The sequence below is a fragment of the Mustela nivalis genome, assembly GCF_964662115.1.
Source record: "Mustela nivalis genome assembly, chromosome: 10".
NCBI lineage: Eukaryota > Metazoa > Chordata > Mammalia > Carnivora > Mustelidae > Mustela > Mustela nivalis.
In genome coordinates, this window is record NC_139029.1 from 8,595,775 (window position 1) to 8,612,004 (window position 16,230).

A 16,230-nucleotide genomic window follows, 5' to 3' on the forward strand; every position below is an offset into this window, starting at 1 on the left:
CATACATATTTAACACGCTGGCTTATACCTTTCTCAATTTCTTCTGAGCATCTGCGTACAGATATCACCCAGGTAGAAATATACTCTGCCGCTCTGTTAGGTAAGCACACTGGGAACATCTTTCCATCCAACCAAGATCATTACCAAATGTCTTACTGATTGATTGATTGATTGATTGATTTTTAAGCAGACTCCACACCCAGTGCAGAGCCCCAGGCACGGCTTGAATTCACGACCCTGAGATCGAGACCTGAGCTGAGATCAAGAGTCAGACGCTTAACCAACTGAGCCACCCAGGCGCTCCCGCCCCCAAATATTATTTTAAATGGCTGCAGGCACTGTACTGTGTAGCTGAGCCATGATTTCCTTCTGCAATCCCAGGGCCCTTCCCGTTTTTTCCTTACTAGAAGCAAGGCCGCTATGGGCATCTGTATACACATTCTTAATTATCTCCCCACGATGCATTCCCACAAGCCGAGGACTGTCCCTGCCCTTGTGGTGACAATGGATTTTGTTACTTGTTCGTCTTGGCTGATCTCGTAAGCCATAAAAGAGCATAGCTGCTGATGTAATCTGCATTTCCCTGACGACGAGTAGAACTCAATGTTGTATCATGGACTCATGGGCCATTCGGAGTGGTTCTTCTGCAAACGGCCTGCCCAAAACCTACAATAATGCTTCCAGGTGTGAGAAGGCCCCAGTGTCAAGGAGCGTTGGGGAGAGAGTGTGGCTGATTCTCTCCAGCCAAACTAGCCAGAGCAACAGCTCCCAGGGAAGGAGCCTCCCCTCCCATCTCTGGAAAAAGGACCAGCATGAAGGCCCTCTGGGGACCCCTGGGCATTCGTCCCACTGCTTGTGACCAGAGCTCACCCTCCTAGCACTCTCCTCTCCAACACTCTGGGGTCAGAGGGCTCCCTGTGGGCCAGGGGCTGGCTTCCAGAACTCCAAATCCAAAGAAGCAGGAGACAGAAAGAAGCAGCGCGTTCTTTCACAGGCCGGGTCAGACTTCCAGACACGGCTTCCCGATTTCGCAGCCCTGTAGAAGGTTAGATCCAAAGGTATCTGCACCTGTCACCCCACCCCACATCTCCCTTTTATCGGACCTGAAGGTGCAGGTCCCATGGCTCCTTGCTACAGCCTCTTGGTGTCACAGAAGAAGATTTTGCAGGGAGGCACCCCTGCATGGACTGCAGGGGGGGCGGGGTGCTGGGAACACCAGCTCTAATTTTCTATAGTGCTGGCCCTTGTTCTCCACCATAACTTTCATTAAATATGGGCTGCGGCATCAGGGAAATTCCCAATGGTCCCCCTGTCTCAGCCGCAGACACTTTGTCTGATTAAGTAATCAGCTGGCGTCCACCAGAGGAAGGGACATCGCAGCATCAGGTCAAGGGCTCCTGCTTGGGACTGTCTCCACAGACCAGGTTCTGTAGAATGGGCAGCAGAGAGCAGTCAGTCCTATGCCAGGGTTGGGACTCTGCTATGCTACCCTCCAGCCTGACTGGCAGCCCCGGACCTCAGGACACCCACATTAGTCACTGCACGAGGATAGAACGTCGACAGACTCACAGTGCCGTTTCCCCAGCCTGTCCTCCTCCTGGTAAGAAATGAGCAGGGATGATCACTGAGGGCTGAAAATCTTTCTCTGCAAAGGCATGCATGCATCTCCACTACCACCACCAGCATCACTGTCACTGCCATCACCTTGACCATCACCACCATTATTACTTCCACCATCTGTCCCATGTGCACCATCTCCACCATGATGTCCACCACCTGGCCTGGTTCTATCAACTCCACCATGATGTCCCCCAACCATCCTAGTTCCATCATCTCCACCAAAATGTCTTCCATCTGTCCTGGTTCCATCATCTCCACCATGATGTCCCCCACCTGTCCCATGTCCACCATCTCCACCATGATGTCCCCCAACCATCCTAGTTCCATCATCTCCACCATAATGTCTTCCATCTGTCCAGGTTCCACCATCTCCACCATGATATCCCCCATCTCTGCCATGTGTACCATCTCCACCACAATGTCCCCCACCTGTTCTGGTTCCACCATCTCCACCATGATGTCCCCCACCTGTCCCAGTCCACCCTTTCCACCATGATGTCCCCAACCTGTCCTGGTTCCACCGTCTCCACCATGATGTCCCCCACCTGTCCCATGCCCACCCTCTCCACCATGATGTCCCCAACCTGTCCTGGTTCCACCATCTCCACCATGATGTCCACTACCTGTCCTGGTTCCATCATCTTCATCATGATGTCCTCCACCTGCCCTGAGTTGTGGGATGTTTGAAAGTGACCATAGGTCAGGGGGTGGAGGGAGGGACAGGGGTGTCATTAGAAACAACCTGGGCAGGCAGAGAGGTCCTCACCTTTACCTAAGGCTCTGTTTTCACATGTGGGGAAACAGGAAACCAGGAAAGGCCAAAGGAACCCAGACACCTCGATTTCAGCCTGCAAGACTTGTTTTGAACTTCTGGCCCACAGAACTGTAAGATCATAGATCTGTATGACCTTAAGGCCTTAATTTTGTGGGAATCTGGTACAGGAATAGTTTCCTATAACACAGCCCCCAAGATCACACAGTAATCTTGTCAGAGGCAGAGCCCCGCCTGGGAATGGACCCTCAGTTCCCAGGACCCACAGCAGTATCACACTGAGACATATTGGATGCTCAGCGTGAGCCTCTGGAACTGGGGTCCTCGGGGAGGCGACACGGGCATAGATTTACGGCTGATAATAATAACAGCTGGTGCTCATTAGGGGCTTTCGGTGTGCCAGACGCTGTGCCAAGCTATGAATATTATTGTCCATATTTTACACACAGGACAACTGAAGCACAGAGAGGTTAGTTATCTGCCCTGGCTCACACAGCTAGTATATAGAAGAGCAGGGTTCAAGGAGTGGGGTCTCTAAATGCAAAGCCTGAGTTCTCAGACACTGTGCCACATGCCCATCTGGTGACTGGTGAACAATATGAGGGTACGGCAGCCTGGAACTGGGGAGGGGGGCTGGGCTAGACCTTTGTCTGCGTTTCACTAGTTCACTGTGTGACTTTGGACAAGTCACTCGATCTCTGAGTCAGTTTCCTACCTGAAAATGAAGAAAGATAAACTAGATCACCCCATAAGCTGAGCTTGAGTTTTCTGGAGCGCACCCTCCAAGAGAGCGGAGTTTTCGTCCGGATCACTGCCACGGCCTTCCCGCTTGCAGCCGAACTCGTTTTCATACGTGTTTCGTCTGTTCCGGTTTCTGCGGAGACACTCGGGTGATCAGGTGATTCAGGCCAGCTTCCGAATCTGGAAAGCTCCATGACCAAGTCTGGTTCTGAGCCCAAAGCAGAGGCTCTGGACCCGAGAGGTTGGGCTCACCGCAGTTGAGAAGCTGCACAGGGGCCTATGACGGACGGAGATCCTGGAGCCAATCTCTCCGGGTCACACCTCCACTCTGGCCAGTGACCCGGGCAGAACTACATTAACCTGTCTGTGCCTTGGCTTTCTCACCTGTCCGAAGGGGAGATATTGGCTGGAAATGTACTCCTTGGACAACACCAACATACCTAGAGCTCTGCCGTCCCCTGGGGTAGCCCCTGGTCACATGCTGACAAGGTCACATGTGTCCAGTCCGGACTGAGTTGTGCTGCAGGTGTCAAATACACCCCAGACTGTAAAAACTCCGTGTGCAAACACAATGGGAAAAGATCTCATGAATGACTTTTCCCCTGACGACAGGTTGAAAAAAATTAACCTTCCGGATCTGCTGGTTCAATAAAATATTAAAATTGATTTCATCTGTTCATTTGCGGCTCACTTTGTCTTTCCAATGGGTGGGGCTGCCCTGGGCTGCTTAGCTCAGGGCCTGGAACATGGTCAGACCCTCTGTTAATGAGCTATGGGAATAGCCTGCTCGAGGCAGGGAGCAGAGAACACCCGATCAAATAAACAAGAGCCTGATTTTACCTTTAGTGCTTATTCCCCTTTAATCAAACGCAGCGGAGGGATTTGCTTTGACATCATAAAATCTGACTGACGGCTGGACACCATTTTGGAGGCTACTGAACCCTAGCTCCTGGGGGTTTGCTGGCCATCCTTGGTGTTCCTTGACCTGTGGACACATCGCCGTGACCTCCGCCTTCTCCCTGTTGGCGTGTGCCCCAATTGGCCCTATTTATAAGGACATCAGTCCTACTGGTTTAGGGCCCACCCTTGGGCCCGTATCCTAAGTAATTACATCTGCAGTGACCTTTGTCTGAATCATGTTTTTGAGTTTCTGTGTTTTATTTAGCATTGATCTCTTGGGGCCCTTCCCAGGGTCCGCCACTTCCTAGAGACAGTAATCAACCAGCTTGAAAGCACATTTTTGCTAAGCAATCCATCCAGTCCCAGTCCACACACCCATCCACATTTTTTTGTCAGATTCTTGCAGTCTGGAATTCTCACCAGGGCCAGGGACTAGACACTAGGGGACCCCCCACCCCAACCCACAGCCTGCCCAAATTATTCAAACTAGCCAACCCTGCCCCTTCCTCCTGCAAAACCCACAATAAAGATTCTTGATTGCACTTTCCCGTCGGTCCCTCTGTCCCCTGACGGTCCTTGGTGTCTCCCTGCTTGGCTTGCACACTTCCTGTTTCTAGAGATCTGTATTAAACATCTTCCTTCATACAGTCATTTCTGTGTCTGCATGTCTCACCACATCTGATTAAAACAAGCCCCAGCTACATTTAAAATAACCCTATCGCCAAATAAGGTCGTAATCTGAAATACGAGGGCTTGAGATATGAAGTAATCAGATCTGAGTACATATGATTTTGGGGAGACATCATTTAACCCGTAGCATCCCCCTGCCGTCATTCCTTGCTCAAGAGTCTTTAAGAACTCCTCAAGTCTGGATCCCAGCCGGTGAGCACGGCCCACCCAAGCCCACCCAAACCCAGTTATTTGAAGGGAATCCAACAAAGGGGCTATTTACAAAGGCGTGGACTGGCCTTCAGAAGTCAACAAAGTCCGTGCAGTCCCCAGAGCTCTCCCACTGGGGAGGGGCAGCCTTCCCTGAAGGTATAAGTGGAGTGGGTGGTTATCCGAACCTGGAGAAGCAGGAAGACAGAGGTGTGGCTAATGTAGATGTGTGCACCTGTTTGTCTGTCGCGGGTCATATTAATAGAGGTAAGATCAGGGAGGGGGAACATAATACTTGGGCATTGTACCAACACAGAAGAGCACATGGAAGAAAAGGAAGAAGTGAAAAACTCTATGCCATTCTGGAAAAGGCCAACCATGGAGACAGTAAAAAGGTTAGACTTTCCAAAAGAGGGGGTTTAGGAGGGATGGGAGGGGAATAGACAGGTGGAGCGCAGGACATTCTTAGAACAGTAAGATTACCTGTATGATACCATGGTGGTGGATGCCCAACACTAACCACCTGTCCAAACCTATCTGTACATCACCAAGAGGAAACACTTGCATAAACTGTGGGCTTCCACTAATACTAACGTAATACTATCAATCCTAGCTCCTCAATTGTAACAAATGGACCACACTAAGGCAAGGGTCACTAACAGGGAAACTGAGGGTGAGGGGGCTTATGGGCACTCTCTGCATTGTCTGCTTTATTTTCCAGAAACCTAACACTGCTCTAAAAAGTAGCCTATTTTTTTTTTAATAAAATAAAACCACTTTTTCAGCCAGAGAAAATCATCAGTGGCACTTGACTGCCTACCCTTTCCAGCCATTTTTCTTTTTTTTTTTTCTTTTTAAAAAAGATTGATTGATTGATTGATTGATTGATTTAACAGAGAGTGACACAGCGAGAGAGAGGAGCATAAAAACATGCTGTCGGTTCCGTTCCCACCCACCTTTCTCCCATGACTCCTACCTGTTGCCCCAAGGGGCATCTGGGGTGATCTAGAGCAACTGACAGAGGGACGAGACCCGCAGGACCCACTGCTAGCTATGGACAGAGTCAGGACGAGGAACCCGATTCCTGCCTCTTTGGTTTAGGTTCACCTCTGAGAACCTTCCCTTTAATCTCAAGGGGCCCCCAGCTCCCTCAAGGTCCTGACTCATGCCCTGGGCACTTATCCCATAACCAGCCCCAAGGATGGGGGAGATGGGGCCCCAGGAAGTCCCTGATCAGCAGCCTCTGAAGCACAGAGACCAGGCTGCGAGCCAACAGCGAGCACACAGTCCCCATCTATGTGGATCTTCGGACACTTGGGGTCTGACCGTCAGTGCTGAAACCCAGTGGGACCTGTGAGGCTGTGAGCATCGCTGGGATGTTCCCAGGGGCCCGGGAACGTTAGGGGACGTATCTGCCATCAGACAGTGCACTGGAAGCAAAGCCATGGTCACGGATGGCTCGCAGTGGCCTGCCCAGCCCCCTCCCTAAACTCTGCCCCATGACCCGGTCCCTGTATACGTGTCACCGCAGCCATCCCCTCCCCTGCCGGCACCAAGAGGGGTGCAGCCGAGCCAGATGCAGCCTCCTCCTGGGACCAACAGAGCTCCGGGCCTCAGTGGGTCTCCCGGTTGGAGCAGCGTGGTTTGGCATGTGCGTGAGAACGTAGAGAAAGTCCATCAACGTGTGGAGAAGAGAACGAAGAGGTGTGAGAGGCAGAGAGGAAAGCACGAGAGAGGGGTGCGCCCGCAGCCTCACCGAGCTCCTTCCACACTAGGTGTGGCCCCAGGGGCTGGGGACACAGCCGCGAGCAGACTGATCTCTGGGAGCGTGTGTTTCCGCAGGGACACAGATATCTTGTGGACAAGGGAATGTGGCCCTCAGGGATTGCTGTGACATACATTCCACCAAGATGTGTTGGGGGTGGTGTGGGACGGCCCAGGCAGGGTGGTCAGGGAAGGCTTCTCGGAGGTGGGGACATCTGAGTGGAGGCCTGAGGAAGACTGTGTGGCTGTCCACTGGAGAAGGAAATGTCCTAGTGGGAGAGGGAGCTGCAGGTTCGGAGGTCCTGCTTGGACACTGGACCTTGGCATGTTGCAGGGACAGACGGGGGTCCGTGTGGCCAGGGGAGGGTGTGGAGCAGGGATGGACAGGGAAGTGGGGGAGGGCTTGTGGGGCATGAGCGGGAGCTGCGGAAGCCATCAGAAGGTTTCCAAACTTGCCATATACCGTACCAGCCTCTGGGCATTGAAGGATGAAAAAGACACATTCTGTGCCCTCCACACAGGCTTGACAGACCCGGGACCTGGCCACGTCATGCCGCAGTCACAGCGATATTATGGGATCCAGTAAGGTCACTCAGAATAGGCTCCCCACCTGGCCTTGGAGGCCCAGAGGTTTGGAGGCTGGAAGGCTAAGTAGAAATCAGGAAGGTAAAGAAGTAAAAGTAGGGACGGGGAGGGAGAGCGGGAGGCAAGAATCCGGGCACCTGTGACAGCCGGGGCAGAGGCCTGAGAGCAGGAGCCCAGGACAGAGCCCCAGGACCGCATCATGCCCCCGGGACAGACGCGGTACCCCGCAAAGGCACCCGATCCAGGTCCTCACGACAGATGTACCCACGGCTCCTGCTGCCAGGTCATCGACACTGCCAGCCTGGAGGTGACCAGGCCTGCCCAGCCCAGCCTTCCACACCACACGGAATACCGCAGGATTCTGGGAGAACGGAAACTGGTCGACCCCTGGCTGTGGGGCCTCCTGCTCTGGGGCTGAGTCACGCAGGCACCCGTCAACCTCAGCCAGCAGTGACACGGGCCTCTCCAAAACAGGTCCCCGGCTGCGTCCCCCCGGGGCTGCCCTGGATGGGCAGGAAAGTGAGTCCACTGGCCCCCGTCACCCAGCAACGAGGCCGCCCTTTGGGTTAACTGACAGTACGGCTCAAGCATGTGACATTTTCAGAGAGATCCAGTGTTTGGGGCGGAATCGCAGGACTCGGCTGGGCTCCCCGGGAGCCAACAAGACAAGGCGAGGTTGCCTTAGGTCACGTTCACGGCTGACTTTCCACCGGGACTCCAGAGCCTGGGGCCCGCCAAAGCCGACACTCGACCCGGACACCGGTAATGATGGGAAAGGTGACACCCGTGACTCCACTCTAATTAAGAGACGTGTTAAAAACGCATTAGCTTGTGCACGCAGGACAGGTACAGACCTGTCAAAGGCACGAGAAAGGTCACGCGCAAGAGGGTGTAAGACCCCTGTCCGCCTCTGCTGCGAACATGATTTTCTCAGGCGTATAAACACACCCTAAACATCCACCTGACTGGTCAGATTAAAGCAATACGATGTCGCTGCTTTGCCTCCCAAATAGAAAACATGTTTCCAAGTAATAGCACACCACACCGTGAAAGAGATGGCGAGACAGGTCTTCCCCATTCGCCAACGGCACCAGCTGCCCGGGAAATAAAATACCAAGAGGCACCCCCAAGCTTTACGCATATGGGAGGTTTGGTGTAGCGTTGTTTATGTACAAAAATAAATAAATAAAGGAAAACAAGCCTCATTTCTGACAACAGGAGGGGTTCAACGAAGAGACCCATAAAATGACGTATTACGTGGCCATGAAAGGTTACGTTTTCAAAGAACTGTAATGGCAGGAAGTTCTTGCGGCTCAATAAGAGAAAAAAAAAAAAAACAGTAATAAGATCTGTAGTACCACAGCAATTTGTTTAAAAATGTATATGCACGTAAGAATAAAACCGGAATAAAATACAGCAAAGGTTTAATAGCGGTGGGATTCGGGGTGGCTTCTGTTTCCTTCACGATACTTCTCTACATTTCCCACATATACAAGGAGACTGTTATGTTGTAGTTAGGGAAGTAAAACTGCTTTGATTTCTTTTTTTTTTTTTAAAGATTTATTTATTTATTTGACAGAGAGAGACCAAGCAGGCAGAGAGGCAGGCAGAGAGAGAGAAAGAGGGGAGGAAGCAGGCTCCCTGCCAAGCAAAGAGCCCGATGCGGGACTCGATCCCAGGACCCTGAGATCATGACCTGAGCCGAATGCAGAGGCTTACCCACTGAGCCACCCAGGTACCCACTGCTTTGATTTCTAAAGGGAAAGAAATAGAGTCACCTTGGAGTCACCTGGGAGAAAGGACCCATGTTACCTCCAGCAAGCATCAGCACTGGTCCCTTCGGCTGAAATACTGGTTACTTGGCGGTATGACAAGACGACCCCACTTGTCTGACTAAGCCAGGCTCTCATGGTGATGGACATGAGAAAAGGAAGTGGGGTTACTGGCGGGGGGGGGGGCAGCTCCCCCAGGGAGCGGTCAGTCGGGGGTTCATCATGGAACCCTTTCAGGACCTCGCTGCCAGGACACCCCTTCTTATTGAGGGGCTTAGGAACTCACAGGGGTTGAGCCTTCAAATGCTTGAATGCTCCAGGCCCTCTAGGGGACCTTCTCCAGGAGGTGTCTCCTAAGGGGCCAGGGCTACAGACCCAAAGCATGAGCTGTGGCCTCCGGGCCCTCCTTCCTGGCCCCCAGCTCATCCCTCCCCATAGCTACATGTGTCGAGATCTTGGGGTGCAAGATGAGGTCAGGTCTCTTCGGTGGTACCGCAGGCTATGACGTGCAGGCCACGTGCATCGTGGCTAGAGAGAAGGGAAGGAAGGTGCCTGGGCAGTTGGGCCTCTCACTCTGGGACCGGCACACGCCTCCCCTGTGACCCACTCTGGGGCGTGGTGCAGACTGTCACCTGGGTCATCTACTCACTCTGTGCACCTCTGAAGCCCATCACAGAGGCAGCCCCACCTTGCCTGTTGCTATGGTTTCTCAAACCCAGTAGCCATGCCTTCTTGTAGCTCCCGGAGCGACACTGGGGATGGGTGAGATGTCCCGTGAGCCCAGAGTCCCGAATGGTTTGGGCACTCTGCCCTCACTCTGCTGTACCGAGACACAGTCCCCTACATTCCTGCAGAGGGGTCTCTAGGGGGACCTGGTCTCCCCAGGCCCTCAACTTCCCAATCCTTAATATGATGACAATATTCCCTTCCCTTGAAACCAGACAATTTTAGAGTTAGAAGGAGCCTTGAAATCCTCCTACCCACACTCCTTTGCTTGCCAAAATAAAACAATCTCAGAGATGTTTCTCTTGGTTCAGCTTCTGAACCAAGACAAGACCTTGGGTTTCTAGAGATGAACCAAAAGGCCCTCTCGCCTCCAAGCGGTTCTCAAGCTTCAGGGTATACTGCAAGCCCGGGGTGGGGACCGGGGGCGGGATTAAATATGCAGACCTTGGGCCTCACCCCCAAGCACCCATTCAGTAGTCCTGGGGGGAGCACAAGAATCTGCATTTCAACCTAGTTCCTGTGTGTCTTCATTCCCCAACCCCCACCCCCCGGGGCTCCTATAAGGAAACTGGGTACTAGGCCTGCAGGGAAAAGCTTTAAAGCCCAAGGGTGTTAGCCAGCTGCTCCCCATCTCCCCCAAACACTCCCCACCCTCTCCCCCTCTACTCCACGGCTCACCTGAGTGATTTCCAAGGACCCTTGCTTCCAAGTCTGGAGTCCTAACTACTTAAAGAGAGATGGTCGCTGTTGCAAATTGCCTGGAATCCACTATCTCACGGGAGAACCACCAGCCCAGGTGAAGGATCTGGGGCTGGGAGGAGGTCGGCCAGCTGTGACCTGGGGCAATTGGAGATTGGGAGGGGGCAGGGTTGGGGACAGCCTCCCCCCCCCTCCTGATCTATCAGAAAGAATTAGGTGTAGGGTCAGACACTGCTGAGTGCACTCGTCTCAGCCAGGGACTGCATGACACCGTGACCTTGTGCAAACCACTTCCCTTCTTGGCACCTTGGTGGATAAACGGTGGGTTAAGTTGCCTGCCAGTGGGTTATGTTACCTGCCAGGCACAGCTGAATGAGAGGGGATGGCACCTGTCCATTACCAAGTGACATCCATCACAAGGTCAGGCCACCAGGTCAAATATAGGATGGCATATTTTATGCTGAATCTCAGAAAACGGCAAATAATTTTGTGGGTAAGTATATCCCAAATGTTGCATGGGACATACTTATACTAAAATAGGATTTGATGTTTATCTGAAATTCAGAGTTAACTGGGCATCCTGGGGGGGTGGGGGGTGTTTCTAGTTTGTTTTCTTATTCTAGGTCTGTCTGCTTTGTTCGGTGCTAAGTCGGCCGAGGGGCATTTGGGCAGGCGTCCCCTTGCCCTCTTCCTTCAGCCCCAGCGCCAGGGGGACAGATGCTCCCGAGTCCCCAGACCCGGCCCTGCTTAACCCCCGAACGAGCCTGGATGGAGGGGGTCTGTTGCCTCCAAGGCATCCCCTCCTCCCCGCCGGGGTGTGTTCCGGGACGGAGTGCTCCCAGCAGCGTGGAGACCGCACAGGAGGCTCGCCTGGCAGACGAAGGCATATCTGTAACTGTCCGAGCCAGTCAAGGTCACTTGCTCTGCTCCGTTCTGCTTCTCGGGGGGGGGGGGGGACGGGGAGGCGAGAACAAGGCCACCAGGACGGGATCCCTTTGCTTCTGCCTTTGAGTCCCCTCTCTCCTGGGAGAGGCAGGGCCCTTGCCTAGAAAACCCCGGAGCTTAGGCCTCATGGAGCCCCATGTTCCTTGGCAGGAAGCGGGTGGCCACATGGTAGGGGGAGGAACCTGTGTCCCCCAGCTGTTGTTAACTCTGTGCCTGCCGGTTAGAGGACAGTAAGAGCAGCACTAACACTTAGACCGTGCTGCGGCGTGTCAGGCACTGTTCTAAGAACTTCATAAAGAATACCTTTTTAACCCTCCCAGCAACCCTAGGAGGGGGGCACCAGCATCCTCTCCATTTCACAGAAGAGGAAATGGGGGTGCGGAGAGGGTCACACAGCTAGCAAGAGGCCGAGGCAGGATTTGAACCAAGGCTGGGCCCTCACCCACTTTGCCCGGCGCCTCTCGGAAGATAGAAGGAGCGCAAGGCAGGAGGAGGAGGAGGGAAGGGGCGGCGGGGGCGGGTGTCCAGCAAGCACCGAGGCTGTGCTAAGCAATCCCGCGCCCCCGACCGAGCTGATCTCACTCACACCTCACCGCAAACAAGGTGTGGGATCCTGTTCCGGCATGCTGAAGTCGGAGGGAAACTGAGGCTCCAAGAGAAACGTAAGCAGAAATCAGAACTCAACTGTCTTGCGTCAAGGCCCGTGCTCGTCCCCTCGCTGCCCACCTGGCTCTGGTTCATGGTTCTCTGGACACTGCTCTGGCCGCACACGTGGCCGCCCGCAGTGAGGCCAAAGCTGCTCTTGGCACACACAGACTCCAACCACCCTCGAGGTGCCTGAAGTCCTCGTGCTCCCTTCTTGCTGCCTCCGTCTCTCCCCACGGAACCGGACCAACCCTCAACCAGGGCCAGGACACTGGTCCTTGCTCTGAGCCTGTCCATTCTTTCCCCCAGCCACACATCCCCACCTGGTGCCCCCTCTTCTTCCCTGTATCATGGGCCGGCCGTCTGAGGAATAACATCGTACAGTCTCACTGGTCTTAGCATTCACCCGGGTTGGCTGGTTTTGATCCTGACAACCACCAGGTCAGACCGACCACCTGGTGTTACCCATGTCCTATTTTCATACAGGAAGAAGATGGGGCTCAGAAAAGTTAAGGGTCCTGGCCAGACTCACCCAGTCTTTCCACCAGGACACAAACCTCTGTCTTCCGACTCTACGACCAGGACTGTGTAGGGATCTCAGAAGTCAACCAAAGCGTTTTAGAAATGAGAAGTCAGAAACCCAGACAGGACATATGGCCTGTTCAAGGTCATAGCCATCCATCCGTGGCAGAACAGAGAATGAAGTCTGCAGCTTTGAACCCTATAGCACCTTGCCCTCAAGCGAGAACACATGGAACTAATGAGACCCAGTCAACTCACGACAGAGGTTAATGATGCCCATTCCACCCAAAAGCAAAGACAGGAGAGATCAGAACCAAGGCACACTCCCTTCCACGGTGAGGTGTTTATCTGGACATTCTTGTCTCCAGAACAGTCTTCTACTGGGGCAGGGAAGGTGAATGAGGGCAGGTCGGACCTTTTTAGGACTTGCTCCCCTGACAGAGGCAGCCCGGGCTGAAGATACCAGTTCAGGGGGCGTGATGGCCCCGATGCCTGGGGTTCGTGCTTAGTAAAGTGCGGAGTGAAGAAGGGACCAGAGGAATTCAGGGCATCCTCAAGATCCAGGAAGTGAAAAAAAGAGAGCAAAGTTTAGTCCACATCTATGTCACTTTTTATAACATGTGCCTTACAGCTCTGGGTCCTATTCTGTCAAACCCTTGGGGGCAAGATTACTTGGGACTGAGGTCCACATGCCTACCCCCTGGAAGCCTGGGATCCACGGGACAGTACGGACATTCTGCCTGCTCCCCGTCCTGGGCTCATCTCTATGGATGCTGGGGTACCCTCTTCTCGGCTCTGCCTCTGCTTCCCTCCGCTGGGCTTTCCACGGCCCCTTGACAGATGTGCCCTCTGTGTTTCCATCTGCCAAAGGGATGTGTATGTCCATCCGTGTCACCACTGGAAAAGCAACCAGGAAAGCCAAGGGTGCACCAGCCTGCTAAGGTTTTCGCGTTCCAGCTTTTCACATCTGGGCTGAAAAACCACAGAGCTGCAAATCTTTACTGCATCACCGGCTTTTAGCGGGCTGCCAGTATTCTTCACCAGGAATATTTCTCATCACTTTTGGATGGAAGAACAAACCTGGGAGCTCAGAAACAGACCTGCTCGCGCTCTGGAAGCTACTGGAGAGCCCCTAGAATTGGCTGGATCTTTCGATGTTCCATGTAGCAAGAATAGCGCTCAGCCTTTCAAACACAGGAGGGTGTCTTCCACTTAGGAGGGGCCCATAAATAACCTGCACCCACCAGTCCTGGGACCCAAAGCCCAGTGAGTTGGTCTCAGACATGGGTAACAGGAAAAGGGAGGTCCCTAACTTCGGAAACTGAGCTGCTGGAGAAACAGGTGGAGAAGCATGGCATCAGGGCTCAGAAACTCCAGAGAATCCAGATGTGAGCCTCCCCACCCACTTTCCCCGGAGGACTCCCAGGCAAAGTTCAGGCTGGAAATCTGCCAGGCTTATACCTGAGCAACCGTCCTGGGGCAGTTTCTCCCATGCACCCGGGCTGGCCTTCCAGACCTGACCCAAGACCCCTGCCCCCCCCCCATGCTCCCTGATCCCCCTACCCTCCCATCCCCAGCCTGGTGTGTAGCCCAGCCTGCCTGCAGGCTCACCTTTCGGCAGCTTGGACGCGTTGTCCTGGATCCAAGAGAAGAGGTGGGCAAAGTCGCAGTCGCAGAGCCAGGGGTTCCCGTCTAGGCGCAGGGTGCGCAGCGCGGGCAGCGCGGCCAGGGCGGCCACGTTGAGGCTGCGCAGATTGTTGTCGTTGAGTTCCAGCACCTGCAGCGACTCCAGGGTCTCGAAGGCGTCCTCGTGCACGCCCGCCAGCTTGTTGTTGGCCAGGCTCAGCTTGACCAGCCTCCCCGCCGAGCGGAAGGCGCCAGCGCCCAGCTGGGTCAGGTTGTTGTAGCTGAGGTCCAGGAAAGCCAGCTTGGCGGAGCCGCTGAACGTGCCCTCCTCCAGCGAGCGCAGCGAGTTATTCCTGAAGTCCAGGTACACCAGGTCGCCGTAGAAAATGAAGAAATCCTCGGGGATGTGCTGGATGCGGTTGCCGGCCACCAGCAGCTTGCGCACGTCCAGGGGGAAAGGGTCGGGCACGCTGGGCAGCCCGCGATCGCGGCAGTCCACGGTGTGCGGGTCGGTGCAGGCGCAGCCCGCGGGGCACCCGTGTCCGGGTCGGAGCAGCAGCAGCAGCAGGAGGCTGCAGAGCTCCAGCGTGGCGGCGGCGGCGGCGCGGCCGGCGGGGGAGCGGGGGGCGGCGCGGGGGCGCATGGCCGGGGGAACCTGAGCGAGCCGCGGCGACTCGGACCGGGCTCTCGGAGCGAACCCTGGCGCGGGGCGGCGCGCGGGGTCCCGGCTGCCAGGCGCTGGGAGCTGGAGGGCGGCCGGGGACGGCGTGCGCCCGGGCGCGCGGGGGCGACCGAGCGCAAGGCGCACGGACTCGGGGAGTCCGGGGCAGCAGGGACCGAGACGGGAGAGTCGGGGAGGGAGGGGGGAGGACTCGCGAAGGACTTACCGGGACAGGAAATTAACCCGCTGGAAAATCCCAGGGAGAGGCGGGGAGCGATAGAGGTGGCCGAGTGGCCAGCGCCAAAGCGGCCCCACCCGGGCAGCTTTTTTCTGAGACCGGGTAATAAGACCTGTCGCGTGGACTTGGCCAGGAGGGCTCGACGACTAAGTTCGGTTACCGAGCGCCCCCCACGCCAGCGATTTCCCAGAGGGCGTGTTGGGGGCCTTGCCCCGCACCCCAGCGCCCTCCTGGTGCCAAAGAGCGCCCCCGTGCGCCAACCCCATTGCCAAAGGGAGCCTAGGTCCCTCTGGCTCTGTGCCCGGGGCAATCCCGGCGGGCTCTAGAGCCGCTGACCTAGGGTTGGGCGGAGCTCCTGAGTGGCTCATTTTTCCCTCCTCACTCCGCCCACCCGCACTTGACCCATCTCAGGGAGGCACTAGGGGTCAAGTGAGGCAGGCAGCTGTGGCCTGAAGGAAGCCAGGGCTTGTCAGCACTTTCCATGCTGGCTGGAGCCTGTCAGGAACCGGAATCCCCCCTGGCAGGATTAGACCTGGCTGCTGGTCTACCAGAGGCCCAAGGGAGAGGCACTGCGGCGGTGGTGGTGGGGGGGGGGGGGACACAGGGGTCTGGCTCCCAGTGGTGAGGCCTCTTCCAGTGTCCCATCTGTGGAATGGGAAAGGGTAATAAGTATGATACTGGCAGGAGATTTCCCTCCAGGGAACACTACTCTCAAGCCAAACTCCCCCCCCCCACCCCCCAGCTCCTTTAGAAATGGTTGAGAGGTCCCCACAGAGCCACCAAGAGTTTGCCCTGCTGCTGGCTATTTTGGTCCAAATACCGTGGAATTGATAAGCTCCCACGGAACCAAAATAACCCAAGGAACAGCTGTTGGGGCAGCGGGCCCCCAGAGACCCTGCCCTGGTCCCTAGCCCCCACACAGATGGGTAAAGGCTCAGATTCTAAAACCATAAGAGCTAAGCCTCAGCCTTTTTCCAAAGGTACATGCAGTCTCGATGCCTTCCGATGGATCAAAAACCTGAGCCTCTGGGACCGAGCCAACCGCTCAATAGATGACAGGTGTTTGCAGAAGACCGGGGTGGGGGGTGGGGAGGAGGGTAGGTGGAGAGTTCCAGGGAACAGCTCCTGGGGTCCT

The 16,230-nt window shown here is 55.1% G+C and overlaps 1 protein-coding gene across 1 annotated transcript in view; it reads right to left on the reverse strand.

Annotated features, from left to right (window-relative positions):
- Nucleotides 1-15,658, reverse strand: part of LRRC38 (leucine rich repeat containing 38) — a 28,441-nt gene extending 12,783 nt beyond the window's left edge. The window contains exon 1 of the mRNA XM_082685406.1: nt 14,182-15,658. Coding sequence (XP_082541532.1) covers nt 14,182-14,839 — 658 coding nt within the window. The 5' untranslated portion in view covers nt 14,840-15,658. The remainder of the gene's footprint in view (nt 1-14,181) is intronic.
- Between the last annotated feature and the right edge of the window lie 572 nt (nt 15,659-16,230).